The sequence below is a fragment of the Gasterosteus aculeatus genome, chromosome 8 (genome assembly GCF_964276395.1).
Source record: "Gasterosteus aculeatus chromosome 8, fGasAcu3.hap1.1, whole genome shotgun sequence".
In the NCBI taxonomy this organism is placed as follows: domain Eukaryota; kingdom Metazoa; phylum Chordata; class Actinopteri; order Perciformes; family Gasterosteidae; genus Gasterosteus; species Gasterosteus aculeatus.
In genome coordinates this window covers 2,596,612-2,624,547 of record NC_135695.1, presented here as the reverse complement: position 1 = coordinate 2,624,547, position 27,936 = coordinate 2,596,612, and the positions used below count along the sequence as shown (strand labels likewise).

The 27,936-nt window shown below is 45.6% G+C and overlaps 2 protein-coding genes and 1 non-coding gene across 18 annotated transcripts in view; 2 read left to right on the top strand and 1 right to left on the bottom strand.

Annotated features, from left to right (window-relative positions):
- Positions 1–598: 598 nt before the first annotated feature.
- Positions 599–670, bottom strand: trnah-gug (transfer RNA histidin (anticodon GUG)). The gene has a single exon. It is a non-coding gene; the product is annotated as a tRNA-His (tRNA).
- Positions 671–1,271: 601 nt separating this feature from the next.
- LOC120823740 (uncharacterized) lies at positions 1,272–17,817 on the top strand. The gene is made up of 20 exons (XM_078108078.1): positions 1,272–1,551; positions 2,234–2,335; positions 3,202–3,405; positions 3,542–3,636; positions 3,741–3,950; positions 4,489–4,602; positions 4,745–4,888; positions 4,990–5,082; positions 5,633–5,847; positions 7,355–7,430; positions 7,531–7,599; positions 10,413–10,494; positions 11,122–11,201; positions 12,291–12,868; positions 13,207–13,253; positions 13,783–13,910; positions 14,025–14,142; positions 14,431–14,615; positions 15,228–15,377; positions 15,716–17,817. The coding sequence occupies exons 1-20, from the start codon at positions 1,458–1,460 to the stop codon at positions 15,830–15,832; spliced, it is 2,901 nt and encodes a 966-aa protein (XP_077964204.1). The 5' UTR covers positions 1,272–1,457; the 3' UTR covers positions 15,833–17,817.
- A 402-nt stretch (positions 17,818–18,219) lies between these two features.
- Positions 18,220–27,936, top strand: part of LOC120823689 (epidermal growth factor receptor substrate 15-like 1) — a 28,902-nt gene continuing 19,185 nt past the window's right edge. For 4 of the 16 annotated variants that reach the window (XM_040183895.2, XM_078107990.1, XM_040183890.2 and 1 more), the window contains exons 1-18: positions 18,220–18,318; positions 19,100–19,141; positions 19,224–19,313; positions 20,018–20,065; positions 20,343–20,438; positions 20,537–20,605; positions 21,008–21,133; positions 21,324–21,383; positions 21,500–21,742; positions 21,959–22,116; positions 22,897–23,053; positions 23,329–23,391; positions 24,366–24,451; positions 25,482–25,514; positions 26,151–26,223; positions 26,310–26,471; positions 26,804–27,001; positions 27,441–27,605. In XM_040183895.2, the coding sequence (XP_040039829.1) occupies positions 18,292–18,318; positions 19,100–19,141; positions 19,224–19,313; positions 20,018–20,065; positions 20,343–20,438; positions 20,537–20,605; positions 21,008–21,133; positions 21,324–21,383; positions 21,500–21,742; positions 21,959–22,116; positions 22,897–23,053; positions 23,329–23,391; positions 24,366–24,451; positions 25,482–25,514; positions 26,151–26,223; positions 26,310–26,471; positions 26,804–27,001; positions 27,441–27,605 (1,896 nt within the window). In that variant the 5' untranslated portion in view covers positions 18,220–18,291. Of the gene's footprint in view, positions 18,319–19,099; positions 19,142–19,223; positions 19,314–20,017; positions 20,066–20,342; positions 20,439–20,536; positions 20,606–21,007; positions 21,134–21,323; positions 21,384–21,499; positions 21,743–21,958; positions 22,117–22,896; positions 23,054–23,328; positions 23,392–24,365; positions 24,452–25,481; positions 25,515–26,150; positions 26,224–26,309; positions 26,472–26,803; positions 27,002–27,440; positions 27,621–27,936 lie in introns of all 16 variants that reach the window. The other 12 variants (XM_078107986.1, XM_078107987.1, XM_040183889.2 and 9 more) reach the window with 3 other exon arrangements.

The window sequence follows — 27,936 nt, the reverse complement described above, 5'->3', positions numbered from 1 at the left end:
AATGATCAAATAAAAGGTGTGCAGTAATCTGCGGTTTGGAAATGATTGCTATGAGTTGCTTTCAGAGCTTTGATTAAAGGATGGTGATCAGGAAACAATATGTCATGCTGACATCGCCAGCTGAGTCAAGTCACTTGTTTTATTAGGCACATTTTAAAACAACAGGAATAGACTTCCCCTTAGAGACATATGGGCTAGGATCTGCTTCAAACACATAAAGGCAACAATACACAAGAAAATATTTTAAAAAAGAAATTTACTGAAATAGGCAGCAAATTAACACCCAGTAAGAAGATAGAAATAAGTCAAGAGGGGGTCTTAAGACTTAATTTCAAACTGTCAATAATGACAGAGTGGGAGGAGAGGGCTTACTTAAATAAACAAATACCTTTTAAATAAACCAAGTAACGTGATTCCATTATACTATGTCAGTGGCAGGTAGATTCTACATCGGTTTTCCACGTTGTCAGAGATATTTTCTTCATGATCTGGTATTTTGCATATTGTCTCTTGGTTCTTTTAGGACTGCGTTACGTTTACAGCACAGATAAAATGCCTTGCTAGTAGTTTGGGTGTGTCTAACGACCCTCGTCAAAAGTGCCGTGACCCGGATTCGAACCGGGGTTGCTGCGGCCACAACGCAGAGTACTAACCACTATACGATCACGGCGAGTTATACCCGCGGGGTAAACACCTCGAGTTTCTCAAACTAAAGCGTAAAAGTGACAACTAAATACAAATGATTAATAAGGCAATCATAAATGATACACCTGAAAAACACAACTCAGGCGATGTTAAAGTAATTAGAAAATAATTGTTTTGGTGAAATTGGGCACCAGCAGGCTGACTCGCATTTACAGTCAACCGGTGGCCTTTAAAACACTCAGAAAACATTAACTAATGAATCCTGAATCACACTAAGCCTGGTATAATTAGATAGATAGATCAGTAAAGCACTTATCTATCTATCTATCTATCTATCTAATTATACCAGGCTTTTGAATAAAATAAATGAATAAAAAATGTCATACGATGGCAGTAAACGTCAAACACTTGTAGTATTTCGGGGCCCCATTATAAACGCGACATTATCTTTTAGGCTACCAGCGTACAGACAAGCGAGCAGCTTTTTACCGTTGTGGCCTATTCGCTGTAAAGTTGCTGCTATTTCCAGGTAGAAAGTAACCACTCTTTCCCCTCACGCTCTACTAGGCCGTCTGCTAGGTCGTCTCGTGGCTCCGCCCCTTTCCGATCCCGGCCCGACGCGAGCCGAGCCTCTCCGAAGAGTAACTCGTGGTCTCATTTTATTGGCGGAGCGCTCGTCCAATGAGCCGCGGCCATCTGTGCAGGACTTGTCACCGTTGAAATTGTCAGGTTGCACCTCGTCGAGCCTTTATTAGCTGATTTCCTCCTCCGACCCGCTCTCTTGGACCTGGGCGCCGGTGAGAAGCTCCGACATGAAGCTGCCAGTGGCCATTCTCGCCGTTATTGCATCGATATCTGCCACCGTTGATGCCACCGTGTACTTCAAGGAACAGTTTCTGGACGGAGGTGCGGTAAACTCAACTATTCGCGTCCTGTGTGTGTGTGGTCGTGTTGTAAAAGTAACGTTAGCTGGTCCGTAGTTTGTTATCAATGTCTGTACTTTCTAAACGAAAAGGTTCCTTTTGAAAAATAATTGTACTGCATTGAATTAACCCGTTACAAAAGGCCAAGCCACGTGATGTCTAATAATCAACCTAGAGGTAAAATAACTAAGGTTAACGTTCGCTAAAATAATGTAAGCCACTCCGTAACTTCTTCAAGTTAATACAGTGTGCATGCAATGGGAGTCCAACGTGAATGAAGTAGCTGACACCTTCCAATGCGAGTCCACATATTCTTTCACTTTTGATATTGCGCTTATTCGTCTCTTCTATTCGGTCGTGCTGCAGTATTTTCGCGTTTCCGTTCAAAAGGACGAAATGTACGTAATGAACGTCCTCAAAGTGTTAACCCGGGTAAAATAAAAGCAGAACTTCGATGTTTATAAAAAAAAAAAAAGGGGGGGGAAAAGAGGAGCCTGTGGCCCCTGGTACATACTGAGTTTTTGTAAACTATTCAAATCTTCACGAAAACTGTATTGGTTTTATTGTAAAGTCCCCTTCGTGCCGGGGACGAAGGGTACGATGGATGCACGCTGGAGGAAAAGTCCGTCAGTCAGTCAGTCAGTTGTTGGGTTGTTCTGTTTCAGATGGATGGACGAGCCGGTGGACCGAGTCCAAGCACAAGACCGACTACGGCCAGTGGAAACTGACTGCAGGGAAGTTCTACGGGGACGCAGAGGCTGATAAAGGTACGTCTTCTTTTTTTTTTTAATGGTGTCCAGACAAATTTCTGAACACCGTACTGACTGATGGGTGTTGTCATGCAAAACCAGGCAAACGAGGTTTGTGCATGTGACCTGTTTCAGGTACAGACGCTACAAGGTAGGAATTTGTTACGATTAAATCCAGAGCTCGTACCTGCAAACTTGTCGCTTTTAGGTGCACATCAGGATCTACCAATCCACATTGAAGTAAGACGAGGAGAAATGGTGACGTTGCAATAAAACCTCTCTGATGTGACGCGCCTTGGCCAATCCGCCTTGAGATATCTGCAGCGTCTTCATTTCCCCTCCAACTTTACATCCTTTCACTCCAGACCGGTTCAACCGGTAGCAGATTTCCTTACAGTAAATGAGTTTTTCACATGTTGCTCCTGTTGGCAGGCACCAGAAATCATTTTTACCCTAAACACAGAGCGCGCAGCGGTCCGAGTTGTGTTGCGTGTATTCAGATGTCATGGTTATAACATGTTATAACATTTTACAACAATTAATAACTCCACCCAACCCCTGTTATCACTTTTTTTTCACCTCTTATGAGTTTGCAGGTATGAGAACTAGAATAACCTGTGTGGACAGACAAGGCACCTAGCCCCAGTAACCCGCCCCCCCCAACCCTTAATGCATTGGTCCTGTTCTGTGCTGGAATGCTCCCTGTGGCCGTGTTTACTCATTCACATTTGCCGAAGTAATCCTTTAACTTACGACTACAATAAGACATTAAGTCATTAAATCCCAAACTTCTGGATTAATTTTATTCAGAAGCCAAACCTGGTCAAGGAACAACTTCCCAACCAGTGTCTCTAAGCGGCGGCCGTCCACTCCTCTTTTTCCAGGTCTGCAGACCAGCCAGGACGCCCGCTTCTACGCCCTGTCTGCTCGCTTCGAGCCCTTCAGTAACGAGGGGAAGCCCCTGGTCATCCAGTTCACCATCAAGCACGAGCAGAAGATCGACTGTGGAGGCGGCTACGTTAAGATCTTTCCCTCGGACCAGGACCAGAGCACCATGCACGGAGACTCTCAGTATTACATCATGTTCGGTCAGTAGAGCAGAAACGCAACTGTTTGAGGCGAGCGCGCGTTGAAGGAAATCTGACCCAATCGGCTGTTTTGAAATGCAGCTACGACTGTGCTAAGGTTGAAAATGAAATTAAATAAGTAACCTATTGGTTCCAGGTCCTGACATCTGTGGGTACAGCACAAAGAAGGTTCATGTCATCTTCAACTACAAGGGCCAGAACCACCTCATCAAGAAGGACATCAAGTGCAAGGTAGCTACTGCGTGAATCCTGCGTCAACATTTCTAGATTCTTGTGAAAATAAGTCAGATTCTTCCTCCGTCCTAAATTCCATCAACCCCCGTCTCTCTCTCCAGGATGACGAGATGACCCACCTGTACACCCTGATCCTGAATCCAGACCAGACCTACGAGGTGAAGATCAACAATGAGAAGGTGGAGTCCGGCACCCTGGAGGAGGACTGGGACATGCGCCCCCCGAAGAAGATCAAGGACCCAGAAGCCAAGAAACCCAGTGACTGGGACGACAGGGCCATGATCGACGACCCCAGCGACACCAAGCCCGAGGTAGTCCTCCAGATAACTTCCTAAACTGGATTCCTCGAGCAGGTCACTGGTTTTCAGACCCAGTTAACACCTCCCTGAGGCAGATGGAGTTCACGTAAACCCTGATCAGCAGGTGTTTCTGAGCTTCCACAGTATTTTTCCTTTTGCTTGCCACCTCGGCAGTTGCGTGGTACATGATTGGAGAGATGGCCCAGTGTTGTGCTCATTTGCTGTAACCATTGAATTAGACGGCAGCGATGAAGCATTAATGTAAAACTCCCCATATAGCGGTAGGCTAGTTGGCTTACAGCGAGAGAATCTGAGTAGAAATGATTGCAGAAGTGATACTTTCCTTTTGAATACAGTGCCTTTTTTGGAAGGAAAAGGAAACTTTACTAGAAGGACCATGTCTACCACCCAAATGAATGTCTGAGAGATGACAATAGTTGATCGGATCAAGCTAACTTGGCTCTTCATGAACAAGAGCCCATCCCGGATTCATGATGTGTACAGTTTATTAGGACTTCGGTGGGAACTCCTGTTTCTGCTTCCTTCCCAGGAATGGGACAAGCCAGAGACCATCCTCGACCCCGATGCCAAGAAGCCTGACGACTGGGACGTGGACATGGACGGAGAGTGGGAGCCTCCCATGATCACCAACCCAGAGTACAAGGTGAGGCGTTTATAGTAGTTTATAGCTGAACAAGGCAGGTGGCGGTGTTTTTTTCAAAACATTTTTTAGACTGGTTACATGGAGAAATCCTTGCATACCCTGCATCCTTCACTAGTCCTAACCTCTGGGGTCACCTCTGCAGGGCGAGTGGAAACCCAAGCAGATTGCCAACTCAAACTACAAAGGGGCGTGGGTCCACCCTGAGATCGACAACCCGGAGTACACCGAGGACGCCACCATATACAAGTTTGATAACATTGGAGTACTGGGCCTGGACCTGTGGCAGGTAATGATCATCCAACGAGTTGTAATAACAGCGTTACGCAACACGTGTGAAGTCTTGTCTCGTTGAGGAATTAACACTCGTGGTTGGTGCCTTTTGTTCAGGTTAAATCCGGCACCATCTTTGACAACTTTCTGATCACCGACGATGTCAAAGAGGCAGAAGAGTTCGGGAAGGAAACCTGGGGAGCTACTACGGTAGGACTGTTTATCAACGCCCTATTTAGAGCTTACTATGCTGTAAAACAAGCAATTCATCATGAATACTCAGAGCTAGTGAAGCCAGCAGCACCACTACAAGGACCCTGTGCTGCCACACTATTTAGTATGCCAGCAGAGGTTTAGTTTGTCCCATTACAGCATGTTTAATATCAGGAGGTCCAACTGCAGCCATCATGCTCTTGTTGCTATATTGCCCAAACAACCAGGCGGTTCAAGGTGCCATGCGATTATACAGTACAGATTGAACAGTGTAAAGCCTTTTTATTAAAGTGATGTACAGCAGCTACTGAAAGCATAAAGGGGCTATGATGCCATGCAGTGTGGGTTGGATTCACAGTAGCATTACTTCCTGCTTGGTTGCCCTCCCACTCCCAGTAGGGTAAGTTTATCTTTAAGTGATAGGAACACAATGGTGTCTGTGTGCGCGTGCAGAAGGATTGATGACATCAAAATGCCTCCCTGTCAGCATTGTCAACTCAAATACCGGTTTGAAACTTCGAGACCACTTTGTCGTCTTTGCCCCCAGGGACCAGAGAAGAAGATGAAGGAGGCGCAAGAGGACATGGAGAGGAAAATAAGGGAGGAGGAGGAGGAGAAGGCCAAGAGCACGAGCAAGGAAACTGAGGGTGACGAGGAGGCCGAAGGAGAGGAAGATGACGATGAGGCGGAGGAGGAGGGCGAGGAGACGGATGAGGACGCCGGGACAGAAGAGGAGGACCTCAAGAACCAGAAGACAGAGTTGTAGAAGAGAGAAGCCGGTTGACTGACTGCTGTGTGCTTCCAAACCAACGACGGGAAAATCAGAGGAAGCCCTGTGGACTCTGGCCTTTGATACAGCAGCCTTTTATTCAGGTGTAGGGGTGGGAGGGATGGAAGGTGGGGTCAGGTCATTTGTTTTTTGTTATTGATTCCCTTGGCTTTTTCTTTTTTAGCGTTCAAATGAGATGGGAGAGGGGTTCATGTGGTGTTTATTTCCCTTGGTCTGCTTTTGTTTGCTTTTGTTCTGATTTAATGCAGCCCACCGATCGGTCTTACATCCTGTGTGCATCCTGCAGTCACTAGCGCAGCCAATTCCTTGTTAATATTGTCTTTGTTGGGATATCCACTAAATCCAGGGTCTGATGTCTAGTTCATGCACTTTTATTCCTGTGATGTAGGATTTTTTTTTATTTTTAAATGACACGTTCATAATTTATTCAATCAATACATTGATTCCCTGAAAACGTCAGTTTCTAAAGCTCCTATTCAGGGCAAGCGTTCTGTGTGTGTGTGTGTGTTTCTGCATTAAACAAACTGATTCTTATAATTGGCCTTTGTCATTGTGAATGTATGTGTGCACACTGCTCACTTTCAGTGAATAAATTCCAAGCCTCTACATGCCGACACCTGTTTACGATGCTTTGAGTGTTGTTGTTTTTTTACAGGTATTTACATATTTACAGGTGCGTAGGACTTTCCTATCAAGCTCTAGTGGAGGGATGGCTACCTGAAAAGATGTCAAGTTTACTTTTATAAGATCACTTTAATATCTATTGAATGATTTTTTTTAAATGTATTTTTGATGTTTGTATGTGAGATCAAAGAATAAGCATACAAGCCTCCTAATCTGCTCAAACACTTGAGTACTGACCCAAAAAACGTATTGCAGTTACCATTTGAGGATAAAGCATCACGTTTGTTGCGGGAGAACCTAATTTAATGTGAAGCCAACAAACTGGGCACGCTGGCTGACGACACAACCTAAATGGATCCGTTAAACCTCAATGCGTGTCTACCATTTATGTCTACGTTCGTAGTCTAGTCCAAGGTGGGTAGCCTAGGTTTTATCCAAAGTATCTATTGCAAGAGAAAATGAAGTGGGAACAATACACCATCCATGTAAAAGTGAGAACTAGCTCTGTTGTGCTGGAACAACTAAATAGAAAAGTGAAGAAAAAAATACTTTATGATTAAAGCAAATAAATGCAGATCAGTTTGTCATTTTAAGAAATATACGTCTGATACAATTATGTGTAGAATCCTGTAGTTTGTTTTGGATGTCTTTTGAATTACTATGTCCACAAAATAAAAATCCATTGTCTTTAATTTCACCTACACAACGGACAAAAAGTAGGAACATTCTTGATTACTGGCAGCTCTACTTGAAAGTAGCCGAGAGATAAACACAAAACACGAGCAGATAAAAATGCAAAGAATCGATTGCCTCATTCATCCCGCTCCGTGGCGATATTTCCGGCTGCACTTGAAGGCGGCAGCGCGTCGCGCTCCACTTCCGGCAGCAGATGGCGCACGCGCCCCCACTCAGACAGCTGAGTCACACGCTCGTCTGATTCAGTCCAGTGCGAAATAAACGGCTGCAGGCGTAAAATTGCCCTCAGTCCTCTCATTCGCCTCCGCGGCCTCCTCTAAACCCTGCGTGGAAAGATGCTGACGATAACGCTGAAGACGCTCCAGCAGCAGACGTTCAGAATAGAGATAGAGCCAGACATGACGGTGAGTAACGGGAGAAGTTAACGGGGCTGAGGTAAACACGCTTACCATACTTCAGCATAATATTAGGATACAACACTGGCAGTGGCTGCTCGAAAGATGGGTGAGTTATTTGACGCTAGCTTATTTTAAACAAGTAACGTTACGTTTATGTCACTTAAATGTGTGGGGGTGACAGGAGTAAGTATCTGCAGAGTTCATGTAAGTTCAGCTAATTTAGGTTCCCTTCAAAATAAAAGCGTAAAACCTGTAATGCAACTTGATGACGGCCATCTGAAAGCACGCTACTCTGTAGAAGGGTATCGTAACCGTTATGTTTTCATCTGTCCTACAGCACAGTAAGATGTGTGGTCCTTATTCTCATTGGTGTTCCTCGGATGCTTTTACGACGCACCGCATTAGGGGTTTATTTTGAAACCACTGGCCGGAATTCTTTTCGCTTTCATTGAGGTTGTCTGTGTTTGACTTCTTTTAGTCTCAACATGAATGACGATGCAATATTTGAAACCTATTTGTAGTAAAGGTAATGCTGGTCAGTAAAGCGTTTTTTGCAGAAGAGAGCGGATACTTTGAAAGAATTGTTATATAATCTATATAATGTGTAAATATATATATATATATATATATATATATATATATATATATATATATATATATATATATATATATATATATATAACACACTCACTCACTCACCGGCCACTTTATTAGGAACCCCTTGCTAGTAAAAGGTTGGACCCCCTTTTACATTCAGAACCGCCATAATTCTTTGCGGCATACTTTCAACTAGGTGTTGGAAACATTCCTCAGAGATGTTGGTCCATGTTGACCCGATAGCATCACGCAGTTGTTGCAGGTTTGTCGGCTGCACATCTATGATGCAAATCTCCCGTTTCACCACATCCCAAATGTGCTCTATTGGATTGGGATGCGGTGACTGTGGAGGCCATTGGAGTTTGGTGAACTCATTGTCACGTTGAAGAAACCAGTTTGAGATGAAATGACCGTTGTGACATGATGCATTATCCTGCTGGAAGTGGCCATCAGAAGACGGTGCACTGGTCATAAAGGGGTGGACATGGTCAGTAACAACACGCAGGTAGGCTGCAGCATTTAAATAATGCTCAAATGGTACTAAGGGGCCCAAAGTGTGCCAAGAAAATACCCCCACCATTATATCAGCAGCCTGAAGCGTTGTACAAGGCAGGATGATCCATGCTTTCATGTTTACTCCAACTTCTGACCCGACTATCTGAATCATCAGCTGAAATGGAGACTCAACAGACCAGGCAACAGTTTTACAATCTTCTACTGTCCCATTTGAAAATAAAATAAAAATAGCTGGGCGTGTCCTGGAACGACGCTGCAGACGCTCCAGGCTCACTGTCCAAAGTCCAGTGGAGATATATCTCCTATCTCCTATCTCCTGAGGCCGCAACCATCCTTTTCAACTGAGGCTACAGAAGAGCAATGCAACCGGTTCATTGACTTTTTCAACAACATGCCCTCTCTGATGTCCAGCTCTCCACCTCTGCTTCCCTGTGACACCAACACCTTCTCTGCCAGTGTGCTGTCTCCTCTACATCTCGCTGAGGTTCAGGAGAGCCATGTTGAGGAAATCCTCAGAAAAATGACATCATGTACCTGCCCCCTCGACCCCTTTCCCACCGCTAGTCTGATCAAGTCACATCTACCCACTCTCAGTCCTTTCACCACCAGAGTTGTTAACCTTTCCCTTCATTCCGGCTGTGTCCCACCTGCTCTTAAGGTTGCTGTCATCTGTCCCATCCTCAAGAAGCCCACCCTGGACCTGGAGGTTCTAGCCAACTATAGACATATCTACAACCTTGCTTTCCTGTCCAAGGTGCTAGAGAAGGTAGTTGCTTATCAACTTCAGGACTACCTCAAGCACAACAACTTGTTTGAAAGCTTTGCTCAGGGTGACGAATGACCTGCTGATGACCGCTGATGCTGGATCACCCTCCCATCTCATCGTCCTGGACCTGACTGTTGAATTTGATACAATGGATCACAGTATCCTGCTTGAGTGTGCTGTCGGAATCTCCGATCCCCCCCAGAGTTGGTTGATGAGAAGGATCGCAACACGTTGATCAATTAAAGGAGTCTCCGAGCAGTAAAAGCGCTGAGTTTTTATACCCATGTGAAGGCCATCCTCAGTGCCAGTTACGAGAAGCTGCAAATTCGGTTGAGATAGGAACCAAGGTTAAGCTGAGGGTAACACACACTGTTTGTTTGTTCGAGCGTCTGTGTGAGAGCAAGTTAACTCTCTTCTTCAGACACAGCTGCATATGGAAACCTTAAATCTTTCTGCTTTTGCACATCAGGGTCAAATACAGACACTTGAGACACGGGTTTAGCACAAGACAAATGTTACAACATGTTTTACCATAACATGCATCTCACAGTCCCCACATCACCATTGAACTATCAGACTGCACTCAAGTGGTCCAAGAAAGATCCCACCTTTCTGGCAGAACTGAATACGTCTCACTGGGAAGATGCAAGTGCGGACTGCTCCCTGTCTCCTGTAGTGTTCTGCAAGGGTCGGTCCGTGGCCCCGTCCTCTTTATCACCTACATGCCCCCCCCCCCCCTAACCCCCCGGCCGTGTCATCAGCAAACATGGAATGTTACGGTCAGTACGGTCACTGGACTTTTTTAAAACTGGCCTGAAATCCTTTTTAGTTAAAGAAGGCGTTTTTTACGCTATCTTAAGTTTTTTTTTTTTCTTCCCCTTTGTTTTTACTGGCTTTTACTTTACTTACTTTGCATGTTAATACTAATGTTTCTTCACAGGTTGAAGCCCTGAAAGAGAAAATAGAGAAGGACCGAGGAAAAGATGCATTTCCTGCTGCAGGACAAAAACTGATCTATGCAGGTGAGCCGAAGAAATGCAACAAAAAACACGTATTCAATTATTATATTCTGTTCTATTGAGATCCAACTAAATGTATGAACTCAAAACATGATTTCTTTAAACATTTTACTCTTTAACCTTTGTAAGAATTGCTGAAGGTGTATATTTTACTGTTTCTATAACCGCAGCAGCTGAAACTAGTTTAACCGTGTGTCAAAATGACTTTAAACACAAAAATGTATGTTGCCGTGCTGAGAGCCTTAATGCATCCGAGGTGTCCACGGACTGAAATACTCACTGCAGTATTCGGTGGTTATTAATAGTACTAAGCGGTTATTAATAGTCCACCGTTTTGGGGGATGTTACACATGAGAGTGTGTGTCACATTTGTTGTTACGGTCTGTGCATTACTGCAAACACTGTTCAAGGCCTTGCACCAGTAAGCAGGGGGATTTATATTCCAAAATGGACTATGATATTCAATCAAGTATATTTTATTAGTGGAAAGTCACCTGAAACTAAAACATTTGGTGTCTTTGTTACCTTAGAGCCCTTCAGATTTACATTTTTTTTACATGTGAAGCTTCTTATTAAACAATCGTATTAGGATGATTCTTAATAACGATTTCTTTTCTTTTAATGTCACAGGCAAAATCCTAAACAATGAAACCACGCTGAAAGAGTACAAAATCGATGAGAAGAACTTTGTGGTGGTCATGGTTACCAAGGTTAGTGTCTCTGGACTGTTTCTTTCTTCTGTCACGTCGTACTCCACTCTGCTGTGATTCATGGTTTTAACAGACATACAGTCTCCATGTTCCTATTATTTCCAGTCTAATACCTTTCTGCTTATGGTTGCTATGAAGCTAACCTCAATGGTCTTCAACACTTCCTCTGTAGACTTTTCAGATTAAAAGCCACCCAGCTGCCCAAGGGGCATCCTGTTCTACTTTAAACACACGCAGCAGGTACAGGAGTTTCTACGCCGTAGTTTAACGATGGCTGCAAAAAATTAGAAGGGATTGAAAACACGTGAGCAAATTAACACATCGTGTTCAAAGAGGAAACCCAGTGGGAAGTATCGTCCCAGTACAGGTAGTATCGGTAGTACTTGTAAATTGTTTGCTAGGGGATTGGCTTACGCTTGTGCCCACACGTCATAAGTTATTGGCCAGAACTTAAACATTGTAAACTTGTCCCAGTTTATTTTATGGGACAGCTCCTCGTCAGCTGCTGTGTTAAGTACCAACAACAGGAATAAATGAGCAGTCCCTTTACAATATTTGGGTTGTATATCATACTTCTACCTTTTCGTGGCGCCGGGGTAGAGAGGGTGCATCGGGAACCTCAAGGTTGGCGGTTCAAGCCCCGACAGCCCCATGTCCCATGTCCAAGTGTCCCTGAGCAAGACACAACTCCTAATTGCTCCCCAGGCAATTACCCAAAACTGCGTGGCACTGACGCAAGGTCAACATGTAGACAGGAGCCACGTGGGTACCAAGGTGGGAAGCACCTGCACTACTTGTTTGAAATCACCCAAATGTAGCCTTACCTGGTAGCGTCATTTAACCCCCTCCCAACCAGCTCTCCCTAAGCCGTACGACGGCCGCGTCGGTACGAGAGGATGTACCACTAGTACCAGGTGATGCCAGTATCTTCACAAGCTTTGACAATGAGCCCTACGGCCTCTGACGGACACTGCTCATCACACATGGTCACAGCCTGTTAACACTGACGATGGTACGGACATGGAACTGTTTTAGGATTTTGGTCCTCACATCCACACTACAATGATCGATTCTTAACTGTCTTTACAGCCTAAACCTGCCCCTCCTCCTCAAGCAGCTTCTGCAACGGCGTCGGCCCCCCAACCGGCTGCTCCAGCACCACTACGTGCAGCTTCTGCAACGGCGTCGGCCCCCCAACCGGCTGCTCCAGCACCACTACGTGCAGCTTCTGCAACGGCGTCGGCCCCCCAACCGGCTGCTCCAGCACCACTACGTGCAGCTTCTGCAACGGCGTCGGCCCCCCAACCGGCTGCTCCAGCACCACTACGTGCAGCTTCTGCAACCGCGTCGGCCCCGCAGTCGGCCCCGCAGTCGGCCCCGCAGTCGGCCTCGCAGTCGGCCTCGCAGTCGGCCCCGCAGTCGGCCCCCTGCTCTGTGGCCCCGCGCCCAGCCACAGATGACCCCGCCCCGGCTGCTGTCAAAGTAACGGCAGGCCTCGACTCTGCAGCAACCAAACAGTCCGACTCGGCCGCAGACTCGGCCCAATCCTCTACCCAGACAGCACCGGCGTCAGACCCCTCGGCCCCTCCCACACCGCCTCCCCAACCAGACAAAAAGCCGGAGGACGAACCGTCTGCCCCCGCGGAAGTCTTTTCCACTGCTGCCAGGTGTGAGGAGAGCAGTGTTCACGCGTTTTGTCCGGTAGTCTGAGAAATGGTTGGTGAGAGAAGCTCTTATTGTGATCGCAGCATCCTGGTTTAGGTAGTTCCTTTCTTTTGAAACAAGTTCAAACGGCATGATGTGAGGATTAACAGATATTTGTATAATTATGTATTGAAAAAATTCCTATGAGCCAAAGCTCTTCTTTGTGTTTGATTCCAATATAGCCAATGTGGAACAGCTGCATGTGAAGAGTGTGTGTTAGCATTTCGTTGCCTCACTGAGCTAGCGAGGTCTGATGTTGTTTCTCTGCTCCCTGTAATTGTTTGTGTTATTTCTGTTAAAGCCTGGTTGATGATCTGGGTCTCCTAGAAGAAGCTGCGTCCATACTAGGTAATGCATCTGTGATTTCATGTCCTTCTCGTAACAGAATAAACACCATTGCACAGGTTATGTTTTAAGTGCCGGTGGATAGTGTGAATGAATGTGAATGCTTTTCAAATTGGCTTGTTTTAGATATTTTGTACACGCAAGCAGAGAGGGAAAGTATCGCTGTGACTGCAAAGCAGCGGGATGAAAGGAAAGATAATCACGCTCAGGTTTTTTGCATGCAAGCAGCACCAGCAGCTGATGCTGTCAACACAAGGCGTTGGCACAGTGCATGTAGTGTGTTTTCTAACCGCTTTTCTGTGAGCTGGTTACTTAAGTGTCTGTTTGCGCCTTTTGTATCAATTTAGATTCCTACTGCGTGTCACACTGCCGCTGGTATGGAACCTCGATCTGTTATTGAACGTCTAGCTGTTATTGAAGATCTTTGGGGATAAAAAAACAGGACCCAAGTGAACTTAGTTTGCATAACAATAGAAATGTAGGGACATATTACAGGACACCGTTACAACTAATTGGACCCCGGTTTCCACAGTGACGGATCCAGCCTATGAGAGCCTGGTGTCGGAGATCATGTCCATGGGTTACGAGCGGGAGCAGGTAGTCGCCGCACTCAGAGCCAGTTACAACAACCCGGACCGAGCAGTGGAGTACCTGCTCACGGTGAGGGTTTAACCACCCCGGGTGGGAGGGGGGGGGTCCATTCGTGCTGTATTCCAGTGTCTGTGTGTGTGTGTATGTGTGTGTGTGTCTGTAGTAAATGTTTATGAACCGCAGGGCATTCCTGCAGAGGCCAGTGATCCGCCACCTCAGGAGCCGGTTGGACCCAGTGCTCCACCCGACGCCCCCGCCCCCGCTACGCAAGAACCCCAACAGCCCCCAGTGGCATCAAACCGTAAGAACACAAGCGTGTCCTCTGTTCGTTAACTTTACTTAATATTTCATTAATATTTCTGTTGCTGCCTGAGAAACACAATTTTTTTAATATATAAAATTCTAATTAATTCAGTTTTTTTGTGTAGAAATAAAACCAATTAAGAGTTTTGGTAAGAGTGTTCGTATTGATCAAATTTGAACAATACCCATTCTCGGCCACATGGACACGGCCCGTCCTGCCACATGGCGGTCCAGGAACAGTTAGTCGGGTTTGTAGTTCTGTATAACCAGCTCGTCCTCTCTCCAGCAGAGCCAGGGTCCGTCAGCCAGCCTCCCTCCAGCGGGGGGGGCTCAGTCTCTACGGGGAACCCTTTGGAGTTCCTGAGGAACCAGCCTCCGTTCCAGCAAATGAGACAGATCATCCAGCAGAACCCGGCCCTCCTGCCGGCCCTCCTGCAGCAGCTAGGCAGAGACAACCCGCAGCTACTGCAGGTAGCACCCCCCCACTTTGACCCAGAATGACTTGAATGCAAAAATATCAAAGAATATTTTCTAACAATATATTGCACATAAGTGCACATACATTTGATGCACTTGTTTGAAAGGAAATCCTCCCATTTCTTAATCTAAAGAAAGTCTAAAAGGTTTCTCGTCCAAGCGTCTTTTTAGTGACCCGTGGTTCAGCTGAGCCAAAACATATGATGATCCTCCAGAATAAGATGCATAGCTGTAGATTAAACTAGCCAACCGGATATAAAAGGGTTAGAATGCAGATTAATGCAGAAGTAGTATGAATCAGGAAATATCACATATTAGTTATAAAACACTTACAGGTAGAATTTTACCTTGTAACACGTTTATGTACTTCCAGCTCTAGTTGAGTATTTTCTCTCTGATAATAGTACTTTTACTTCAAGCAAACTAAACAAAAAGGTAATTATCATTCTTCAGTCCTAGAAGAGTCTTAAAAAAACCCTTTACTGGAAGATAAAGGATCTTGTGAAGAAGAAGAGCAGCTGCGTTCTCTCAGCCGCTCAGGAGGAATGGTGTTTTGAACGTTTGGTACTGTGCAGTACTTACATCATCTAAATGTATGACTTACAGCAAATCACGCAGCACCAGGAGCGTTTTGTGCAGATGCTGAATGAGCCACGAGCCGGAGACCCGGCGGGGCACGAGTCCGAGGGCCAGGGGTCCCCCCCAGGGACAAACTACATCCAGGTCACCCCACAGGAGAAGGAAGCCATCGAGAGGGTCAGTTGCCTCCTTCTTTTCTGGTCAAAGTGTGAGCTGCACAGTCAGAGCGTCTTCACACACGGGTCTGCGAAGTGAACTGAGCAGAAGTGACCACCCTTGTATCCATAATTTACTAAATAAAAGTGACTTTATTACTCTTTTCAACCTTCGCAAAGGCAGTGCTGACCAGATCTACTCTTTCCTTTCGTACCTTTCCCAACTCATAATTCTCTGTTAATACATTTTGTAAAAAATGTACCGATTAGTTTAGATGTGTTTTTGATGCCTAATATTTGCAGAGCAGCATTTTGCAATTGTGTGTGTGACATTAAATGAACATATGTGTTGTTTTCCAGTTAAAAGCGCTTGGCTTCCCTGAGGGCTTAGTCATCCAGGCCTACTTTGCCTGCGAGAAGAACGAGAATCTAGCCGCCAACTTCCTGCTACAGCAGACATGGGACGACGACGAGTAGTCAAGCATCGGCCGACTGCTGCGTCGCCGTTCACCCGAAGGCCGCAAAGCAGGTGACTACACGAGGTGCACGCCGTGTGACCGTGTACAATGCTGGGTTTGAAGGACGGCGACGTGCCGCTCAAAGGCTTCCCGGCCGCCTCCCCTCCACACAGCCGGGTGTGAGCCGAGCCGCTGACATCATTACCGCCGCCGCTTGTGCCCAGAGATCCTGTCCTGAAGAGTCCAGGCAGGAATCACCTTTACATAAGAAGGCCCATTCCCGCCCGTAATTGAAAGTCAGACGGTCTACTTCTAAGAAACAACCATCAGAAGCGTCAGACAAAAGGTCACAATTATAAAAAGTCATAATTGAAGTCCAGTCCAATTTATTTTAAAAATGACATAATACAAGATGAAATAATCCAAATGTGGTTTTCCTCTGCTGGCAGAAATGGGCCTCCAGATTTACAGGCTTTAGTTTTCAAAGGGGTACACCCACACACACACACACACACACACGCACACACACACTGCCTGTAGAACGTTAAACTTAGACTGTACACAATGTGTGCGTTCTTGAATGTATCTGACGGGTATAAATACTCGATAAAAATATGCATGTTAGGTTCCCCTGAAAAAGTGATGCAAGCTGAAAGGATGTCATTTCAGTTATTCTGATTATTTTGCCATTGGTAAAAAAAAACGCTCCAAGGCTGGTGGTTGTTTTACGTCTCAGCAACCGTGCGGATGTGTATGTGTGTGCTTCCATCCGTGGTAAGGGACATCTGCAAGACCTCAATACATTGCAGAATATTTGAGTCTTTGTCGCCCACTCCTGCCATAACAAAAGGAAAAAGGAATGTTCGGAATGGAAAGATGTTGAGATAATGACCCCTAGTGTTTCTTTTGACTGACTGTCTCGTTTGTTTGGGCTTTGCTATTATTTAGATTTTAGGTGAGGGTCCCCCTGTCAAAAACATGGTCCACATTTGGACTATGGACGGAACATTTAACGTAGTTTACTACAATTTTTGAAGCAGAATTTAATCCTTTTCATTTAGTATAACAGAAAAAGTATTTTATTTTCTCACCTCAAGTATACTTTTTGGTGGTTGTTATCAACAGGTTAATTGTTGATCTTTAAAAAAAAGTAATGGCAGAAATGGGCTTTTAGACCCAAATACCTTCAGAGTTTGGTCAAAAAACCCTTTCACTCTATTTGGAACATCCAATGTCCTTGATGTGCATAAAGTGTCCTGTTGTCTACATAATGTGTGCTGTGATGTTTTGTAGGAGAAGAAGTCTCTGCATGTGAATTGTCATCTGTCTGTTTGGTTATTCTTCACATACAGGAAATTGAGGAGTGATTATAAGATGCCACATAGCGAGCTTTGTGAGGAACCTACACTTGAGAAAATAAAATGAAAGTTGTGATTTCTTAGTACATCATTAGCCCCAATGATGAACAACAGACAGTCTGTTTGTGTTCCATTCGTCTCATGTCATATCTGCACCGTGAAGTCGTCCCACTTTGAGGCATTGCTCATTTATGGCTTATGATTGTCACCAACTTGAACACTTCAAAAGGAGTTATAGTTTACAATGAAGCACAGACCGGATTGCTTATCACCATTACCGTTTTATTTATAATGGTGCTTTCAAGGTAATTTAAGTGCATATATATTTTCTAGTTTTTAGTGTGTACTTTGTCTCTTCCTTGACTTCTCTGTCTTGTGTTTGAACTGGAAGTTTTGTAAACACTTTGGGGTGAACAGGAGCACTTTGATGTTGTACGGGCTTTTCTTTAGCTGTGAGGGCGATTTGGTTGCATGCAATTGTTACACAGCTATTTATAGCATGACAGTGGGTTGTTGTGTTGCCTTATCTTACCCATTTCTTTTCTTTGGGATTTATTGAAAACCGTACATTAGGATTTTAAATACACTTTATGGTTTTGCAAAATTGTTGTGAAAAACTGAGCATTGTGTAAAAATAAATGGCTTTTACTAATTGGGTGAGAACATGTGTTTTATCATGATGAGCTGTGAAAGCGCCATATTTACTTGTGTATTAGTTTGTATCATATCCAGGATCTCTATTTTAAGGGAATTCTACATCTTCATTCGATAATTTTACAACTATTTGTATTTATTATGAATAATATTTATGGGATTTGATTCTACAGATTAAGATGATTAAATATAAAACAAATTTAGCTCTGACCGCTTGAATGTTTTCACGCAACCACGTCAGCCGAATTCAACAGCTTCCCTGAAGGAAACGCCGCACACAAATGTTTGATTGTAAAAAAAAATCCCAATTTTGCACAACAACGTAGGCGACGTAAAATGAGCAGTTATTTCGATGAGTTTGCGCATCCGTGCGTTCCCGGGGTGTGAGGCATGGGTCTGCCCGCTAAGGGGAGTGGTGCCCGGGAGAGCGCGCGAGGGAGGGTGCGTTCCCGCAGCAACCGGGAAGATGGCAGCTCTCACATCTCTTTCCCAGGTAAAGATGCAGCGATTTAAGATTGCGCACTTCTGCGAATCTGAACCACTTGTTAGCACGGTGTGGTGTGTCGCGTGCGTAAAATTGTATTTTAATATAAGTTGAAAGAAAAGCCGAGCTGGCTTTGACATGCAGCCGTCAATTTAGGCTGTCAGGCCTATTTGCAGGACCGTTAGGTAGCGGCTCGTTAGCCTCAGCTGGAGGAAAGCTAGCCGTGTAGCTGTGCAACGTTACATGCGGCGTAACACGCAATTATTAAGTATGCATTCAAACGTAACGAGCACCGTGTGCCCCGTACACACGCCGGGAGACACGCTGTCACGTGCGCGCATATTTATTTTTTTAAAAAGCACTAGAAGTTTGATCTGGCAACGGCTGAGCTAGCTTAGCCTAGCCTTGATGCCCAGCAGTGGGAGGATGGAGATAAACACGCTCATGAGCTCCTTACATGCAGGCTATGCAGAGGGCTAACCCGGGCTAACCCGGGCTTAGCCTGCATTAGTGCCTCGGTGCTCGCTAGTCTCCGTGTTAACGTCCAGGCTCAAGGCGTCGCTCGGTAGCGGTTCTTGTCGTCTGTGGTGTCGCCGCAGTCACCAGTTGGGTCGTGATGTCTTCTCGTGAGTTCTTCTTTCAGCACACCCGACATTAGCGTCAAATACATATTTGAATAAGAACTCCAACGTAAGGTTCAGCCATCTAGACGTTTGAATCAGTGCAATTCACACGGTTTATTCGAGAAGGTTTTGGTTTACAGCGCAATGACTTTCTCTCCTCTCCACAGCTGTCGAGTGGGAACCCCGTATATGAGAGCTATTACAGACAGGTTCGTTCTCTATTGTTATTGTTCGGTGCGACGTGGAAGCATGAAAACATTCTAATAAGCTCAAACATGTGCGTTTTTCCAGGTGGACCCGGGGAACACCGGCAGGGTGGGCCCGACGGAAGCCGCCTTGTTCCTAAAGAAGTCCGGACTCCCTGACGTCACGTTGGGGAAGGTCGGTAACTTAGTGGCTCAAGTCCCACGCTTTTATCTCTCTACTTAATGATTACGTCACAGACAGCGCGAGAGGTGCGCTTGTTTCGTACAGCAGTTTGTGGATCTCCACCTCGCCTGTGTGCCGGTCTGCTTTAAACTGCTCTGTATTGGATGATCAATGGGCCAATTTCTTCTCCTCCTGCTGACCCGTAAAGAGGGCCGCCTTCTGCGTCCCGTCTGTGTGGGCCCCTCCAGGTTCTCCGTCCTCCTCCCACAGTCCACAGACCTAAGCTCCTGTGGTTGTCAGTGTTGTTGGTGTAGAGGTCCTCCTCCAGCCTCTCCTCCTTGATGCCAGTTGACAAGTCTGTCCTGAATGCTCCTTTGTCCCCTGACCTAAATGCAGCGTTTTGTTAGTGTCCGGATCGCCTCCTCAACCTTCATTTATTCAAGCTTTCTGACTGCTGATGAATGTTCCCCAAGTCGAAATGGGGTTCTCTTGGGTGGCGTCGTAACCGATGGGTCCGAAGCAGCTGTAGCTTCATCACCTCCACACTTCATGAAACCTCCCCTGAGTTCACTAACTTAATGGGAAACGAAAGGGGGCAGTTTGATAGAAAAACACTCAATGATTTTTCAACCTACTTAGCAAGTAAGACTCAATAAACACAGGATCCCTTCGTTAGGTCTCATTCAGTCTTTAATGCTCTGTGTTTGTGTTTTCAGATTTGGGATTTGGCCGATCCTGATGGCAAAGGCTATCTGGACAAACAGGTAGGGACGTCTTAAATGTACTCTGTGTACTTCTATAAGAGAAGAGAAACCGACTGGATGCAATTATGCAGAAGGACTTGATGACAACATCATCTCATCAAGTTGATCTTATAAAATAACCCCAGTTGGAATTATGTTCAAATAGAAACAAGGGAACAGCAGACAGGAAACTCTTCAGATTATATATATATTTTCTTCAGTAGCTGTATTAATGTGTCATGCCTTTTAGCAGCGGCTCAGAGCGACTTGAAGGCCTGTGCTGTGTTTTCTCTCTCAGGGCTTTCACGTAGCTCTGCGGCTGGTGGCTTGTGCCCAGAGCGGTCAGGAAGTCAGTCTGTCCAGCCTCAACCTCACAATCCCTCCTCCCAAGTTTGTGAGTATGATGTTATCATGACGGCTAAAAGCCATTTAACGTTTTAGTTTCTATAGTTCTATATTCATGTTCCCTATTTATGGTTCCTCTGATTTCAGAAGGACAGCAGCAGTCCATCTCTAAGCAGCACAGCATCCGCCTCCGGCGATTTACACTGGGCTGTTAGGGTGTGTTGAGACACACACACACACACACACACACACACACACACACAGTCATTAGAGTCATTGACTCATAGAAGACAAAGGAGAACTAAATTGCATTTCCTAAGCTCTGTTTATTTTTGCGAGTCCGAAAGACCATTTTACAACAAATTATATTTATTATTAATTAAAGTACGAATACGTGTACCGTTTTCTGAAGTTTGTTGTTTACACTGTAAAATGTCCCGCTTGCCACATGAACTGTTTTTAATTGAACCATTATAGTACCTCGTATTCAATGTGGAGGAAACCAATCATTGTGTGCGTTCGCTTGAGCTCTTCCGTCAGGTCCAAAGAACGGCTCAGTCAGTCTAACGATGTTTGAATCCGTCTTTCTACACAACTCCCGCGTGTTCTCCTTTGCAGCACGAGGAGAAGAGTAAATTTGATGGGATCTTTGAGAGTTTGGCTCCAGTCAATGGCCTGCTGTCGGGGGAGAAGGTGAAACCAGTGCTCATCAACTCCAAGCTACCCCTGGATATCCTCGGGAAGGTGTGGACTAGCTTTTGTTTTAAGGTTTTGAATTAGGCTAGTTGGTTCCTCGACTAAAGATCAAACTATTCGAGCCAGAATGAGATGTGTCCTGCAGGTGAAGCGGTTTTGTGGTAACGACACCGACAATCTGTGATTGTCCCGCCTCTTCATTTCTCTGCCTGGCCTTGTGTGTGTTACTTGCTGCCAGGTTTGGGACCTGAGTGACATTGATAAAGATGGCCACCTGGACAGGGACGAGTTCGCAGTGGTGAGCTCCTTCTTCTTCCTAGTCCCCCCGTTATGATTCCCCATGGCCTGAGAATATACAACGTGTTCACACCTGGAGCAGTGAGTGTGCATTGACGGCAGCGTGCGCTTCCCCAGGCCATGCACCTGGTGTACCGGGCCCTGGAGAAGGAGCCCGTCCCCGCGCTCCTGCCCTCTGCCCTCATCCCTCTATCTAAGAGGAAGAAGAGTCTGGGCTCGGTGGCCGGCTCAATGCCTGGGCTCCCTGCAAGCCCCCCACCCCCGAAAGACTCGCTACGCTCCACACCCTCCCACGGCAGCATGAACTCCCTCAACAGCACCGGCAGCCTGTCGCCCAAACACTCCCTCAAGTCTGGACAGGTGATTACTGACACGCCCACATCAGTAAAAACACAAACTGCGCTCATGCACTCATGTGTTTTTGAACCTTTGATCTGACACATTGAAATACCACTGAGGTTTATGACTCTGAGCTGTGACAACGATCTCCGGTGAAGAACCATCTGACCGGTAACGGATCTCTGTAGAACTAACCTTTTATCAAGAGAGAAATGCATCCCTCCGTCTCTGTCTCAGCATTCGTTGAACTGGGTGGTCCCAGTGTCGGACCGCGGGCGCTATGACGATATCTTCCTGAAGACCGACGCTGATCTGGACGGTTTTGTCAGCGGGAATGAAGTGAAGGATATCTTCATGCATTCTGGACTGTCTCAGAATGCCCTGGCCCACATATGGTAAGCTCACCCATGTTCCATTCCTGACCGTTACGCAAGTGGCCATGTGTTCTCGCCGGTTAAGGGGGTTTTCACAACCTGGCAACCCGACAGTTTGCTCAAAATGGGTCATTAAACTCTATTAAATAAATAACCATTGATAGTTTGGAAAGTGGTACCATTAGAATCAAGGCTGTCAGAAATGCTTCACAAAGGAAAAGCCATTTACTGTTGGAAATCAATCCCCTGTGCTAAAATGTTCAATCCTCAACAGGTCCAAGTTCAAATCTAACACCCTCTCAGTTTATGAACCATGTCGCACTACGTGAGCACAGCTATCGGCTTTCCAAGTGCTTCGTGCAAATGTGTCTGCTGACCAGCTGCGCTGGTTCAGATGACCGAGGCCCGGCCGTCCTACGTGAAAATCTTCAAATCTTCAGTGCTTTCAGCTGTTTTCTTGCGTACAGCCTGTCTTTGTAGCTCCGGAGAACTGTGGATCTGGTGTTCTGATCATTAACAGATGTTTTTAGGAAACAGATTACTGGGAGCAAATTGAGGAAATACAGCAGGACGTCAGACCAATAAATGTGCCTTTGGTGACTATGAATAAGCAAGCAAGTGAATTGGGTTTGATTTGCTTCCAAATCATAATATATTTATTCAAAGTAAGCAAGAGTTTTGGTAAACTTGTTTGTTTTATTTGATTCCTTGCTAATGCTTTCTTGAGGTGACCTTTTTGTTGGTCCAGCTGTGCTTGTGTAATGGGTTGACCCATGTGTGTGCCCCCCCCCCCCCCTGCAGGGCTCTGGCAGACACCAGGCAGATCGGCAAGCTGACCCGGGAGCAGTTTGCCCTCGCCATGTATCTCATCCAGCAGAAAGTCAGCAAAGGCGTCGACCCCCCACAGGCCCTGACCGCCGACATGATCCCCCCCTCAGAGAGAGGCACTCCTGTACCTGTGGGTCCCGTGCACACACCCCGTGCATCGCCACTGCTGCTTTTTATCGCCTTTTTTATTATATTTGTCCCATATTTTGCTCCACAACTTGTGCACCCCTCGAACGTCAAACCACAAAATACAAAATTGGTCGACGCACACACGCAAGGGGCTCTTGCGTGTTCGTGTCCCTGCGTTTCTCTGAAAACGCATAACCACAAACTAGGCTTTAGCTACACGTCACATACAACATGCACATCATTGTTGTCTCTGAGGTCATTTCTCCATGTCTGCAGACTCTGTCAGGATACATGACCCCAGTGGGATCTGAGATGGCGGCTCTGTCTGAGATGAGAAGGGTGAGTCCATACGTCCCTTCTCCTCCTCACACTTCTGCTGCTCTTGGCATATTATCTTGAAATTATACCAATTTCCAGATATGCAAAAGACCTACCAGCGGGGTTTAAAATGTGAATGTAAAGCTGGAGGAGCGGTGAATCCATATACTGTGCGTTGTAAATGTGTTTGCCCGCTTGGTGTTTTTCTAGTTTCATTCTTAAATTCAAAGTAATCTACCGGTATATAGGATTTAAGTGCAGTTTTTATTAGTTTAATATGGGAAGAATTTCTTCAATATTTACTTTTGAGCAGTTGCCTCACATTAAATCCAAATAAATATCCATTTAGATTCTGCTTTGTAGTTGAACACAATGGGAATAACCCCAAAGGGGAGCCTGTATAGAAGATATGTAGGGTTAACTCCTGTTTGCTGCTGTCGATGTGTCTAACGGCCCTCTTCCTCCTCTCTCAGGCCATAATGTTGAAGTTGTGGGTAGGTAACATGGACCTGCAGGGTAGTAAACGGAATGCTGTCACAGTTACGGGAAAGCATTTGACTTTCCTCTCCATTCCAGTGCAGTGACATGGTCTCTCCCTGTCGACCGATCAAGGGAAGATTCGAGATCTCTTTCAGATCGCAGCGGTTTCTGTTTGATCAAGAGCACAACATATGCGCTCAAACAAAGTAGTGGAACATTGTTGGAAACCACCTTCATGAAAACCTTTGTGTTTTCTAATGAATTCTATACTTGGAACAGCAAAATCCGGAATCTTTCCTTTAGTCGGCAGTTTATCCTCCCCCCCCCCTCCCCCCTACATGTTGGTGACGACCCCGTCCCGCTCACTGACACGACCTCTGTGCTGCTCCTCTTCTCTTCCTCCTCTTTGCCTTCGGCCTGGTTCACACCATGGCTCCGTTTGTTTATCCCACTGCACTTCTCCCCCAAAATAGCCGTCACTTTGCCAACCTGTCTTTGTCTCCGTCCCTCTCCAGGACAGCTCGAGTTCGGTCGGGTCAGGGGAGTTCACTGGCATCAAAGAGCTGGATGACATCAGCCAGGAGATCGCGCAGCTGCAGAGGTAACGAACGAATGGCTGATACACAAGGAAACTACTTTTATTTTAAGTATCAGAGTAGCACTTATATATTGCCTCAATGCAGCTCACATGCACTAAAAGCAAACCAATCAAGGAGAGAAGCTCTGGTCAAACTGATTAAACACACACAGAGGAAAACCTTATATCTCGACTTGTATATTGTTTTGTATTAATGTTATAAATCTAATATTGTGCCGATATAATAATCCTACTAAGGTGGACCATAAAGGTTGCTGCACACAAAAGACCAGATGGTTAAATAGACGTTTTGCTTGCTTATTTAGTCCCCGTTCTTAAAATGTACTATCATTGTTAGGTTGTCAAATGAGAGCGTCTCATGTAATGTTACATCCCCAAAGACTAAAAGGTAAATGCCTTTTAACTACAGTGTGGTTTGTTTTACATGACGACAGGAAACAGAAGTGCTCATTTCAATCTCTCAGAATCTCTGATTTAAAATTTGGTCTTTTATAATCTCATTAATTTAAAACACAGACCCTCAGGGGTGTGAGACACGCTTGAAAATGACGGTGCCCCCCCCCCCCCCCCCCCCTCGGCTGGACCATCGCCTATGATTTTACTGGTCTGGCGGACCTGAGATCAAAGTGGCCCATTACCTAAAACGAGTTTGAATCCCCAGAGTTAAGTGATGCAGACCCGTCGTAATCCCGCCATGTGCATCCCATAATTCTCTACTTTGCTGACTTATTATTTGGTCCAAACTCGATGCAATCAAGGCAATAGCCCTCAAGTTGCCAGTAGAGTGCAAATTATTTAAAAATCACGTTTAGCAGTGTGGGAGAATCACTAATTCATTTTGTAATCCCTTCACTGCAAAGAAATCTAATACTAATTGGATGTATATTTGAAGTCCGATGAGCTTCATCGCTCATCTTTGGCTTTGTCTCATTTTATTGCTGTCTTCACCCATCCATCCAGCCAACCGACCACTTTGGATGTGTATTTTATCAACTTTTTGTTTGTCCACCACTTATTCTCCATGCTGCGTCAGCACTCTTGCCTTTACCCAGTGGAATACTCTCAGGTAAACTCCCTGGCTGCTGGGCTGCCCTTCCGTCTAACCTACTGACACACACACACACACACACACACACACAGGATCATCGTCATTTCTTGCGCTGAAAGTCTTTTACGGCCCAGGAACACCAATAATTACAGCCAGCAAATCCTCTATCGACATGTATTTAGATTCTTAACACATTTCCTTCCGAAAATTACAAAACTTTGTGTGTACTAAATAGTTGAAGGAGTCTTTGTCCTACCAAAAGAATATTGTGCTGCTCTACAGCATAAAAAAGCATTTAATAGAATGATGAATGTATCTTATTCCCATAGCATAAAATAAATCTGTGTTTTGGTACTGAGTGTGTTGGGCAGCTCATAGCCTAACAATGACAAGACACACATGCTTTCAACAGTTGAGGTTTTTTTTAAATTATTTTTTTAAGCGACCAACAGTCGATCGCAATTGAATCTCGAAGTGTGGAAATATTGTTAAAAGCCCCTTTTTGCAATTACAAATGATCAATTTCAAATACATTAAAAGGGGATTCTTATATCTATAGAATGTCTCACACAGAAACATTGTGACACTCGACATGTCCATGTGTTCACAGCAGTGGTCTGGTTCTTCGTGTGTGTGTGTGTGTGTGTGTGTCAGGGAGAAGTACACTCTGGAGCAAGACATCAGGGATACAGAGGAGGCCATCAGACACAAGAGTGCCGAGGTGCAGGTGCGTGCAGATTACTCGCTCCTTATTCTTAGCTCTGGTACGTGTTTGTCCTTCACAGGCTTCTTGTCCTTTTTTTGTCCCCTCAGGAGATGCAGAATGACCTAGACAGAGAGACGGCCAGCCTGCAGGAGCTGGAGGCTCAGAAACAAGATGCCCAGGACCGCCTGGAGGAGATGGACCAGCAGAAGCACAAGCTGGAGGACATGCTGAACGAAGTGCAGATAAAGTGCCAGGAGGAGTCTCAGATGGTGAGTGCAGAACCAAACGCACCGACTGCAATAATTCTTGGGCTCATCTTACCTTTTCTCCACTATTGTTCTTGCACATTTAAGTTTTCATTATTTATTTTATTTATGTATTAATCTTTCAGTAATGAGGTATTTATTTGACAAAGCGCCATCCTCCCCTGTAGTTCTCTTTAAACAGCCACTGCAGCTGCAGAAATGTCCGTTATGGTTCCCGGGTCCTCTTTTGAGGATTCATAATCAAAACGTAGCCCTGGGCGACACCGGCGTGCTGTACGTTCGGCCGTTCAAAAGCTTGCTTGTCACTCGTTGATTTTGCTCTCCTCCGCCTCCAGATATCGACCCTCCAGAGTCAGATACATTGTCAGGAGACGGACCTGCAGAGCCAGGAGGAGGAGCTGAGCCGGGCCAAGGCCGACCTGGGCCGGCTGCAACAGGAGGAGAACCAGCTAGAGCAGAGCCTGACCGCGGGCAAGATCCAACTGGAGACCATCATCAAGTCCCTAAAGGCAACGCAGGACGAGATCAACCAGGTAGCAAACCTGTGTGAGAAGTGTCAGCAGGGGGCATCGTTGCACTGTATAATCCAGTATTTGGGCCCCGTGTACCACAAGAGGAGTTTCATTTACCCTCAGTTTATCTGTAATGTGCTGTTGCTCCCTCCCTACAAAGGTCACAGAGAGGTGAGCAATCTTGACTTCTAGGCTGGTATCTATTGTAAGTTGTGCTTACATACATGACCAATAATTGATGGACTAAATTCACAGCACATTGTGTGTAAGTCATTGAGATTGTACTCAGACTGCACCTTTCAACAAGTATGTGCTGGTTGTCTTTTTTTTAACGTAACCTTAAAGTGTTTCAGCTAAAATGAGAAGTTTAACTCCAGCCGGCGGCCCACAACAAAGGTCCATGCAGCGTGGTATCCAAACGTTCTGCTGTCACTCACCTGTGTGTGTCCCTCCCCTTTAGGCTCGTAGCAAATTGTCCCAGATTCAGGACAGCCAACAGGAAGTGTCCAAAAGCATCGAGCAGTACAACAGCACTTTGAACGGAACCCACGGAGGCAGCATGACCAACCTGGCCGACATGAGCGAGGGCTTCAGCAGCAGAGAGAACGGGGGGTTCCCCGCCATGGTGAGAGTGGCACAGGTCAGGACCTCCAGCACAAAAGGGCCTCTCTGTCTTCTCCCTGATGAAGTGATGTGGACAGACATGGATGTAAACTGCAACTGATTCACTAACGGCTGCAGGTGCCAAACAGTAATTTGAGTCAAAATATTTATTTCAGCCAACCACGTTAGTTTACTTGTAATGCTGATAAGGGATAAATTCCCTTCTCAAAATTGCAAACAGGCTTTTGATTTCAGCTTTTTTGAGGGTTCCACTATTCCTCCCTCCTCCTCCTCGCGCAGGACCATCATCATCTAGACTGTAGCTCCGCAGCAGTCAGCATGTCCACTTCTCT